Source organism: Fringilla coelebs, assembly GCF_963513975.1.
Source record: "Fringilla coelebs genome assembly, chromosome: 28".
Taxonomy (NCBI): Eukaryota; Metazoa; Chordata; class Aves; order Passeriformes; family Fringillidae; genus Fringilla; species Fringilla coelebs.
This window is the reverse complement of record NC_140054.1, coordinates 3786834-3798712: the sequence shown is the minus strand read 5'-3', so window position 1 is coordinate 3798712 and position 11879 is coordinate 3786834. Positions and strand designations below refer to the sequence as shown.

At 47.8% G+C, this 11879-nt stretch overlaps 1 protein-coding gene across 2 annotated transcripts; it reads right to left on the bottom strand.

Moving 5' to 3' along the window:
• Positions 1-37: 37 nt before the first annotated feature.
• Positions 38-11095, bottom strand: OSCP1 (organic solute carrier partner 1; the record flags this gene model as incomplete). Of its 2 annotated transcripts, XM_084222676.1 has the most annotated exons (11): positions 38-229; positions 530-593; positions 1156-1295; positions 1855-1924; positions 2447-2575; positions 3228-3331; positions 3887-3967; positions 4349-4516; positions 5217-5371; positions 9178-9207; positions 10984-11095. In XM_084222676.1, 11 exons carry the CDS (start codon positions 11093-11095, stop codon positions 113-115), a joined length of 1170 nt encoding a protein of 389 aa, XP_084078802.1. In that variant the 3' UTR covers positions 38-112. The 2 variants fall into 2 exon arrangements, with proteins under 2 accessions (XP_084078802.1, XP_084078803.1); XM_084222677.1 differs by lacking the exon at positions 9178-9207.
• Between the last annotated feature and the right edge of the window lie 784 nt (positions 11096-11879).

Below are 11879 nucleotides of genomic sequence, written 5' to 3'. Positions count from 1 at the left end.
TGTCCCGGTCCCCGCGTGTCCCGGAGTCTTCATGTTCCGGTGTCCCAATGTCTCCAAGTCCCGGTGTCCCAATGTCCCCATGTCCCGGTGTCCGCGTGTCCCGGTGTCCCGCTCAGAGCCCGTCCATCAGTGCCAGCAGGTCCTCGCCCTTCTCGGCGCTGCCCAGGCGCGGCTCCGCCACGTCCAGCTCGCCCAGGATGCGGGACAGCTCCGCCCGCCGCCCCGGCTCCTGCGGGACAGACACCGCGCTCAGCCCCGCCGGTCCCCGCGCCCGGGGCTGGGCTGGGCTGGGCCGTGCCCCTTCTACACCCGAGTCGGTTAAAAACTTGCTCTGGTGTTTGTCAGGATTCAAGTTTTCTTAGTAAATATTCACCAATTCCACTGTCTTGGCAGAAAGTTGGCCATTACTTAGTTAAGAGGTTAGGTGAAATGGGGAAAAAATGTATTTTTAAGTCCCTACTCTGGGTGAAACACGGTCCTTAACAAGGCAGGGATGGTGAGAACCAGTGATGTGAAACATGTAACGTACCTGTGTGGCTTCAATGTTGATAACCTTATAGGACAACTCCTCTGGTCTGGTCTGTGCAGCGTGTCTTGATTAAAAACACAAAAAGAGTGGTTAATCCCATGAAGATGTATAAGGAAATTATAAAAATCAGACTTCATCAGGCTCCTGTAAGCACAAATGATGCTCAGAGGATGCTCACGGGGCCAGACTGGATGGGGTTTGAAGCAGCCTGACCTACAGGAAGGTGTCCCTTCCCATAGCAGAGTGGAATTAGAAGTCCCTTCCATTCTGGAAGTCCCAAACCATTCTGGAATTCCACGAAGTTTGGCAGTGCCTCTGTTCTCACTTGGCAAAACAATGTATTCACCCCAGTTTGGAGGCTTCTCCCTGTCCTAGATAATTTTTGTTAAGCGAACAGCAGGAATATTTCTGCAGCAGAAACAGGCAGATAGAAACATCCTGCTAAAATGGCAGGGGGGGAATATTTCTGTCCAGTGGCATTAGGAGAAAAGCTGCATCACAGGAGCAGGATAACAACACAACCCTCTGACCCTAAAGATCTTGAGGGCCAGCTTTGCTCTCCAGGACTCCCCACAGGGCACCCCAAACCCAAACCCAAACCCAAACCCAGAAGGACTCCATCATACTCTTCCTCCTCGTCGGTGGTGAACAAGTTCAGCCGAAATCCCGACTCGCCACCAGCAGGTTTCTGGATGTCCAAACCTCCCAGCAGCCTGGCCAAAAAGTTCAGCTCTTCTTTAGCAAGAGGGTTGGGGGCTATGTTCTCCTGCAGGAAACAGCAATGGGCTCATTGGGCAATCACCTGGGAGATTTGGGCTGCAAGGAGCTTTGATATCCCATATATGTCCTTCATACATTCCTGATATCCCATATATGTCCTTTATATATTCCCAATATCCCATATATGTCCTTCATATATTCCTGATATTCCATTCATGTCCTTCAGAGGGATATAAACACATTTATTTCCCTGTTTTTCCTGGGACAGGTTGTGCAGATAACCACAGTAATCACCAGCTCCATGCTGGAAATGGTTGCTTGAATTTATAGACTCAGCACAAGATACTGTTCCAGCTAAACTGGACAGATGAGAAATCTGTCAAGCCAACTTTATGTTTTTTGAGGAGATTAAAATGGAAGCAAGAATATCCTTGCAGGAGTGTGTGGGTTCTTTGGGAAAATGTGCCCTTCCCCTGGCTTCAAAGGATTGGGGAGGATTGGCTGAGGCTCTGAGAACACCAGAAAAGCTTCCCTGACCTTATCCCGTATCTATAGACTAAGAATTTGGCCAGTTTAAGCAGGGACAGGAGGAGGACAGCACTGACCTTTGCCTGGGATGCCAGGTTTTTGGATGATCCTGACATGTGTGTCTCCACCGGCCGGGTCACGCTGTACCTGCAGGGAAAACACTCGTGGAAGAACAGCTCGTTCTGGGACCAGGTACAGAACCAGAGGGAGCAGCACAGCATGCAGAATTTTAGGGTATTTCCCTGAAGACTGAACAATTGCAATGAGAAGCTGCAACTCAGTGTGGTGCAGTAGTGAGGCAGTGAGGTGTGTGAGGGACAAAGCTGTGAGAAGGAACACAGATCTCTTTGGATGGAAAATGTACATTAAGGCCAACATGGAGAACAGAGAGGATTTCTTGACTGTGGCTGCATTAAATCACATTTCACATGAGATGCAGCACCAGGTGAGAACACTCTTTCCTCAGCTCCACTGGGGACATAAATCAAAGTTTTGCCTGTTTTTTGCAGCTCTTTATACACTGCCCACACATGTCCTGGTGCAGGACAGCACCTTGTAACCTGATAATTAATAGCAAAAGAGGCCAAAACCACACCAGGCTGAAGATGTGCTTCTGACCAACCCATCAGCATTTGGATCAGGTTTCTACACAGAACAAAAATTACTTACATATTTGTTCCAAGTTTGAGGACTCTGTCTCCATAAAGCTCAAAAGATCCTTCCCTTTGTGGAGTAACATAATTCCCAGCGGTGGTGAACTCAGCCCTTTTAACTTCCACTCCTTTGTGATTGAATATCCTTAAAAAACAGGCATTATTGAAACATTTAGTAGCTTCAGCCCTGATTTTAGTACCTCTGCTTTCTGCACGAGGGGAATAAAACTCTATTCTGTAGTATAGTAATAATAATAAATAGTAGTAGTAGTAGTAATAATAATAATACCAATAATAATTATTATTTTGTATAATAACATTATGTTATGTATAATAATATTCTTTATAATAATAATAATATTTCTGTATATTGCTAAATGCCTCTGTAATGGGATAAATTAATAATAGCTAATTTATTATGATAGAAAACTCCCAAAAGCAGCTCAGCATTTCATTGCTGGGTGACTTAGTCCTAAATTGATTGTGCCCTTCACCTTTAAACAGTAATAATAATAATAATAATAATAATAATAATAATAATAATAATAATAATAATAATAATAATAATAATAATAATAATAATAATAATAATAATAATAATATCACCCAATAATAATAGATAAATAATAGATAAATGACAGTTAAATAATAGATAAATAATAATAGATAAACCTCTTAAATAGTATTTACTGGAGTTTCAGCTATCCATGCAACAGGATTGGGAATCTGAGCTGGATTTCTGAGCCCTCTGGAATGAGATGCTGCTCCTGGCAGCCCCACACATGGCACCAGCTCACCTGATGAGCCCTGGCACCTCTGTGCCCCAGGGGACAGGCCCTGAGATTGGCAGCACGAAGCGACCGTTGGAGTTTTGCACTTTATCCTTCAGGAAGATGGAGACCTGCAAAAGGACATCACAAACATCACAGCCTGGGTGGGGAAATCCCCTTCTGGACCTTCTCATTCAAATTCCCTGAAATCTGAGCCTGAGCCTCTCTGCCTGGGCTGGGGAAGGTTTCCCAGAGCTCTTGGTCTGTGTGGAGGGATGTATTTACAAAGGCAGGGATGTGGAATTGTGGTCCAGAGGACGGGCACACTGACCTAACATCAAAAAAATTATATTAAAAACTACTCTTTGTGTATGTGAGTGTCACAAATTTGTTTAGAGAACATCAAGACTTGATGCTCAGGCTATCAACTTTCTCCTAAAAGGAAAAATGGATTTATTAATCCAAATCACACTAGTGGAGATTCTTTTTTTCATAATATTGTATAATTCTTCAGCATTATTGCAGTATATGTGCTCAATTTGTGAAATTTGAGTGCAATTACAAGCACATCAAGATGAAAAGCACAAACAACAAACCCAAACCTGCAGTGTTTATAAGCAGATCCCTTTATATTCCAACCCCAAACTCCCTGTCATTGTTCCTGCCTAGTTGGATTGGACTCTTACCCTGATGTGCATGTCCTGGAAGAAAATGAGAAGTGTTTGCCTGATGAGCTGGAATTCACCATCAGAGAGAGGGTTGTAGGTCTGGAAAAGGAAAATCATCATGCAAAGGTTTACAGGTGTGCCATGATCCATCCAGGGAAAGAGGGAACAAGCAAGTACAGCTGAATATTCTGATCCACTTGCAGGGGGAGCAGAGATGCTCTAAGAGGGGGAGGGCTGCTTGTCATTATCAATAATTATTGTCTGCCACTAAAATCTGGTTTAATTTCTACTGAAATCAGTGGAGATTTAAATCAGGCTGAATAAGCAACACATTGATTTAAAGTGGGCCAGTAAATGAATACCACTTGACTCACAGCCCTCTCCAATGTAGTAAGTTATCTCTAAAAAACCCATAAAAATGGTAAAAAACCCATAAAATCAAACCACAGTGGGCCCCACCCTTTTCCTGAGGATTCTTACCTCCATCAGCCTTCGGAAGGTCTCATCCACCTGGTTCAGAATGCCAGGGGAGTCAGAGATGAAATCCTTGATGGCATCCAGGTGGTTGAAGGTGACCAGCAGAATGTCCCTGGGCCGAGGGCACAGCAGCACTTGGTATTTGAAGGCCATGGTCATGAGGTCGTAGAGCTGCAAAGGAACACAGGAATGTTGGCTGGAAACCTCCTGGGCATGGAGAGGGGGATTCAGTCAGACCAGCACCTGCCTGTGGCACAAGGAACCATTTTAGCTCCATTTCTTAAAAAACAAGAGCTCTGCAGTCCCATCCCCAGCCTTCCTGCTGGGTCTCCAATGCCGCCAGTGCTCAGTGAGCAATATTATTGTATTTGTGAGGTGCCCTGATGAATGAGGAATCTGACTCCGTGTTCTCAGAAGGCTAATTTAGTATTTTATGATACTGTATTATATTAAAGAAGACTATACTAAACTATACTAAAGGATGCTTACAGGTTAAAAAGCTAATAATGAAAGCTCGTTACTCTTTCCAGAGTCTGACACAGCTTGGCATCAACTGGACAAAGAGTGAAAACAACACCCAGCAGAATGCAATGGAACAATCACCTGTGGGTGAACAATCTCCAAACAAATTCCACATGTGAGCACAACACAGGAGAAGCAAATGAGATAAGAATTGTTTTCGTTTTCTCTGAGGCTTCTCAGCTTCCCAGGAGAGAAATCCTGGGTGAAGGGATTTTTCCAGGAAATATGACTGTGACAGAGAACCATTTTCACATGGAAAGCTGCTCCAAAATACTTCAAAATGGAAAAGCCATGGGTTAAATATAGGAACAGAACCTGGTGAAGGGCAGCTGGGGAGCAGGACTGTTACCTTGTCCATGCTGGCCTGGTTGAGTCTCATGATGGAGGCGTGGGCCAGCCGGTCGTAGACGGTGCGCAGGGCTTTCTTGGAGTACAGATCCTGCGGCTTGAACAGCTCCTCCATGAATTTCCTGTTGAACATGGTGCTGATGATGTCGTTCATAACTGCAAAGACAAAGTTAGGCTCTGTGGTTTGCTCCAGAACAGCCTGTTCCTGCTCCATGCCAGGGGCACACCGGGGTTACCTGTGCACAGCAGGGACAGAGCACAACGGGACAGGGGGAGCAGCTCCTCTGCATCCAGCTCTGCCTCACCTGAACAGCTCCTCTGCATCCAGCTCTGCCTCACCCCACCTGAGCAGCACCTCTGCATCCAGCTCTGCCTCACCTGAAGAAGCTCCTCTGCATCCAGCTCTGCCTCACCTGAACAGCTCCTCTGCATCCAGCTCTGCCTCACCCCACCTGAGCAGCACCTCTGCATCCAGCTCTGCCTCAGCCCCACCTGAGCAGCTCCTCTGCATCCAGCTCTGCCTCAACCCCACCTGAGCAGCTCCTCTGCATCCAGCTCTGCCTCACCTGAACAGCTCCTCTGCATCCAGCTCTGCCTCAGCTCCACCTGAGCAGCACCTCTGCATCCAGCTCTGCCTCAGCCCCACCTGAGCACCTCCTCTGCATCCAGCTCTGCCTCACCCCACCTGAGCATCTCCTCTGCATCCAGCTCTGCCTCACCTGAACAGCTCCTCTGCATCCAGCTCTGCCTCACCCCACCTGAGCAGCACCTCTGCATCCAGCTCTGCCCCAGCCCCACCTGGCCTCAGCCACCTGATGTCCCCCAGGGCACAGATGCCACCTGAGCTGAAGGCAGCAGGCCCTGTTTGCCAGTGGGAATACGGCTGGCTTTGCTGCCCTGGTTTTACAGCTATGGTTGGCACTTTTCATTTTTAAAAGCTGTTGTTTGTAGGCTGCTATGATGTGTTATTATCTGCTGCAGATAATTAAAAATAATATTAAAGCTGCAGTTCTGCTTCCTAAGGAGAGTGTTTTGCACTGTGGTAGGTCTTTGCAGTGCCTGTTCCTCCACACCTTCTGACCCCCAGTCTATTTTTTAACTTCTCAACAGAAGCTCCTGCAAGGCTCTCTGTAATCTTTATTCCAATCAGATTAACACTGGCAGGTATTTAATAAAGCATTTATATCCCTGGGATCTAAATCAACCCACTCAGGGCTCTCACAGCTGAAACATCTGCAGGCCCTAGAGTTTCAAATGCAGAACTCCAAACTTCCTACTTGTGGTTAATTTTTAATGTGCAAATTTAGCCATGGAACTGTTTTGTTACCGAGGAGTTCTTAGAGCTCAGGAGTGCTGAGTGTGAGGGCTGTGCTCTGGTTATTGAGCTTCAAATGCAAACAAGATGGAAAACATTGTGCAGTGCTTCAAGCAGATGCTGCACCTGAGCTTTTGTGCTGGATCTGCCACTTTTATTATCTCCCTGATACACTCTAAAGAGTTATCATCAATAAACATTTATTCCTCTAGCAAAAAAAAAAAAAAAGAAGGTAAATGAATACATCAGGTCACAGATGTACAAATGTGGATTTTCCTAAGCAGATGACTGTTACAAAGCTCATAATGCCAGACAATTCTCATGGATTAGAAAAATCTCAGAGTAAATAATTAAAAAAAAAAAGAAAAGAAGAAAAAGTGAACATACAGAGAGTGGTAGTGACCAATGGTTTGAGTTAGTGCCCTAATGATTCCCTGGGGGGGTCAGACACCTGGCTTTTCACACCTCTCCTACCCCAACAGACAAAACAAAGGTAATTTCCTAATTTCCCTGTCACTTTATCTCTTCCCAGAGGATAAACTCCCTGGGGACTGCTGGGAGCCAGGGCAGGGAGAGCTGTGTTCCCAAGGGCAGAGACCTGCTGAAGGGATTCTCTCTCCTCTCTAAACCTGCTGGTTCCAGGTTCCTCACACACAGCTCAGCATCCCCTGTGCTGAACCTGACAGGGCTCCCTAGTCCTGGTTTAAAAACCCCAAAACCACAGACAGATCTCAGCTCCTGAGCAGTCTGGATTAAGAATACACACCTAATTAAAAATGGGGGAAATGTCCCTCTTTGCTTCCCTCCTTTCAAACAAACTGGCCATAAAACAATCCCTACTTGCAGTTCAGGCAGAAATTCTCTTTTTTTTTTTTTTTGGTGTAGAAAATAAAATATATTAGTACTAGTAGATATTAGTATCTAGTTCATTTTGCAGGGAATCAATTATGACAAAAATAAGAAAATCTGCTTTATACTGCTATTGAGGAAAATATCTTTAAGCTGCTTCTGTGTGCTGCCCACAGAAAGATTTCTGTCTTTGGAGAGCCACAAACAACCCAAACCAGCAGGAGACAGACACCTCCCTGCACACTGATTTTTCAACAGAAAAACCACAGTCATAAATTATCTTCTGAAATTAAAACCTCTTGTGTGGGCTATAAAAAGAACTGAGAAAGACATTAAAAAAAAAAATCAATCATGGTAAAGGGCAAATTGATAATAAATCTCTCCCATGTTTGATAATGACACAGCAAAGGTCTCAGGGGGGCCCTGGAGGTGACACAGCAGCAGTGGCCCAGGGACATGGCACAAGCAACACAGAAAAAGCAGCTGAGCAGAGAGGGGAGGTCATAACTGGGATGAGAGGAGGGAACCCAGCACAGCCAGTGTGATGGACAGGACTGAAGCTGGGGGTGCTGGTGGCTTTGTCCCCCTCACCAAGTCTCTGGTGACAGACAGCACGTGTCCCTGGCATGGCTGGATGAGGCTGGAGCTGTGCCTGGGTGATGCTGGTGCTTCCTGGAGGATGTTTGGGGCAGCAGAAGGAACATTCTGGGTTCTGGACAGTCACCCTGAGTGCCACAGGCTCGTGGCTCCTCAGGGACCTTGTCACTGCTCCATCAGTGACAGCCCCAGGGTGACATCAGAGCCCTCCTGAGATCCCCTGGAGCACTGAGCACAGTGTTCTCTCTCACAGGAGAAGGGAAGGGTCAGCCTGGGATCTGCCTCTGAGCCAGCCCTGCCTCCCTACCTCCCAGCTCTGGGCAGCTCCTCCTTGTTTGGGATGGGATGGAATCTGTCCCTGGACTTCTGAGTTACAGGGTGTGCTTGGAAACAGGAGGTAAAGGTAAGAAAAGAGCTGGGGTGAACTCCAGGACATCAGCATTTTCCTTCAGTAAATATTAAAACCTACCAAAATGATGCTTATTTTGCAAAACACCGACCACAACCTTGATCCCTCCTAAAAAAGGGCTGCTCTGAAGGGCCCTGTAAGTTCTGCTCACTGAACAAAAACCTGAGAGTCAAGAGATTCATTTCCTCATTCCTCAGCACAGCCCTTGCTGCAGGCTCCTGTTCCAGGGCAGATTCCAGAGGGAAACACCTGAGGGCTCAATGCCACCCTCAGGATCCCTCAATCAGGATGAGCTGTGGGTTCCTGCTCCTTTGGGATGGCTCTGCCAGGTGTGACCACCAGCACAGGTGGGTAAAGCAGCTGGGATGGGAATGCCTTCAATCATCCCTGGAGTTCACCTGTCCAAACCCTGAGCAATGCATGAGATAAAACCTTGGGACAATGGAATCCACCCAATATTCCTGCATTTAAGCAGAAAAACGGCCTCACACAATTACATGCTTGCATGAAAACAGTGGCAAAGAAACACAAATACCATTTTTGCAGGCAAGACCACCAGGATAAAAAGCTTTGATCCATTTATAATCTTGGTTAAATTGAGGCCATATGATTTTATGGTCTGGGTTTTTTTTTTTTTCATTGATTTACAGTAATTAGAGGAGCAGATGAGCATTATTGTTCATTTGTGACACTGCCTGAAGGCTGCAGGAACAGCCTCAGGTGTTCAGGCACGATGAGCCCCAGGTGTGCACGTGGGGTTGGACTGGTGCATGCAGCCAGCAGTTACTGTACCTCGTTTCCTGTCCACATCTGTCCATTCATCTACACGAAGCATATAAAACAAAACAGCAGTTCAAGATGTAAGAACAAGAGTTGCAAGGAGGAGGAAAGAAAATAGAAAGAAATAAACTTAAAAAAAAAAAAAGAAGCTAACTAATGGGTTTTGCCACTTCTCATCAGCATTCAGCACTGAATGAGAACCTCACCCTCCCCTTGGATTAAATTCTGCTGCTTCAGTGCACATCAAATTTTACCCTTTGCATGAGCTTGGGTAGTTTTCAGCTGTATTTTGCACTTAGAAGTAACCAACATTTGAGTGAACAGCTTTAAGCATCAGCAAACACCTCAGTGTGGATGAACCACATCTCAGTGAAATGAACACTCAATTTTTTGGAAGAAAAAAAAATAAATCCATGCGTGGACAAACTAAACCAGTCCAATTCTCCTGCTGAGATACTCCACCAAGATTTAATTTAGCTAAAATCCTAAACTTGTCCCTGAATGAACAGCAGTAAACTTCTGTCACATCATTCCCTCATCAGGACACACATGAATAATTACAAATTTCCCCCTCACAAACAATACAACAATTACACAGTGAACCCTTTGTCGTTTAAACTTCATAAAGGACAGGCAGAAAGGATAACAATACCAAGCTCATACCAAGTTGATTTTTTTATTAAAACATCACATTCCCCATGCCCTGACAGAGAGGTGCAAGGACTTGCAAAGCAAAGCTTTAAACTGAAGTGGGAAATGCAGAGGTGCTTAGCTGGGAGCTGGAGTTTCATGGCCCATGTGAAGACACCAGGCTCTGTTTGTACGAGGATTTTGGCCAAATGAGATTGTATAAAAGCCAGGGTTTCAGGAGCTGGACTGGTATTTGAATTTCACACAATTGCACGTCTGCATGAGCTTTATAAATTTATTCCTGGAAACTCCTTCCCATTGCAAAGCAACCTGCTCTGCCCCAAACACTCCAGGAGCTGGGCTGACACAACCAAATCCTGGGTTATTTTGAGTTCAAAAGTGCATTTCTGAAGCTTTGACCCCCGAATTGAGCACAGAAACACCAACACGGACTCCGCTTTCTCCTTCTGGGTGAGAACCTCCCAAACCAACCTCAGCAACACCCTCGGGCTGGGAAGGAACTTGAGGAACTTCACCGAGCTCAACCCACCGGGCTGCGCTGCCCGGTGGAGAGCACAAAACACTGGGGGCTGATTTCTGTGATAATTACGGGGGTAATTCCTGAAATCGGGGCAGGGAAACTGACGCCGTGAGCCCGCAGCATCCTCCGGTGACAGCACAGCGCGTCCCTGTGTCACAGCTGACAGGAGAGGACACAGCCTTAAGCTGCGCCAAGGGAAGTTTAAACGTCAGAAAAAAAATTATTCACTGAAAGAGTGATCGGGAAATGGAATGATCTGCTCAGGGAAGGGTGGATTCACCATCCCGGGAGGAGTTTAAAACAGACTGGAGGTAGCACGGAGTGCCAGAGTTCAGCTGATGGGGAGGTGTTAGGGCATGGCTTGGGCTGGGTGATGTTAAAGGCATTTTCCAGCCCAGGTAATTCTGTGATTCTGTGGCATCCCGGGAAGCGGCACCGCCGGGCGGAGCAGCCCGAGCCGCTCTGGGGGAGGCGGGAGCGGGGGCAGAGCCGTGCCTGGGGACACCGGGACACCGGGAGCGGGGGCAGAGCCGTGCCCGGGGACACTGGCAGCGGCTCCGCTGGCACCGGGACACCGGGACACGAGGAGCGGGAGGCAGAGCCGTGCCCGGGGACACCGGGAGCGGAGGGAGCCGCGCGCCGCTCACCTTTGCGCGCCTTCTCTCCGGGGATGCTCTGGGCGCGCAGCCGCTGGTCCAGGATGTAGAGCATCTCCCCTCCCAGGTTCAGGAACAGCAGCGGCAGCGTCCGCGTCGACATGGCCCCGGCACGGCTCGGCCCCGCTCCGGCCCGGCCCCGCTGCCCGCACCGCCGCCGTTGCCGTTGCCGGGCAGCCGCGGGGCCAATCGCGGAGCGCCGTCTTGGCCGGCCGGGGCGCGCCTGCGCAACTCCGGTGGGAGTGAGCATCCTCCCGGTCTGAGTGTGCATCATCCCGATCCATGTGTGCATCCTCCCGGTGTGAGCGTGCCCACTGTCACAACCCGTGTATGCATCATCCCTGCTCCATGTGTGCGTTGTCCCTGTCCCTGTGTGGATCATCCCAGCGCACAAGCACAGCCCCAGTGCACTGAAGAACGGTTTGGGTTGGAAAGGACCTTAAAGCCCATCCTATTCCACCGCCTGCCATGGGCAGGGACACCTTCCACTGTCCCAGGCTGCTTCCCCTGGCCTTGCACACTTCCAGGGATCCAGGGGCAGCCACAGCTTCTCTGGGCACCCTGTGCCAAGGTCTCCCCACCCTCACAGGGAAGAATTTATTCATTATGCCCAATTTAAATGTCTTAAGTTTTGTTGTATAAATATATAAGAAAATGTGGCAGCACAAAGCTCTGGACTGGCTGTGCTGACAGGGCACAGGCAGCCCTTGAGCTGTTCCCACTGACAGACCTGCAGGGTAATGCTGGAGCCCCCAGGTCCTCTCACAGACTGACCTGCCCAGCACTCAGCCTGAAACTAAACTTCTAAACCACTCAAACCACCAGCTGCCCTTCCCAGGTGCTCAGAACAGCGCAGACCACACCACATGAGCAAAGAGGCTTCAGGT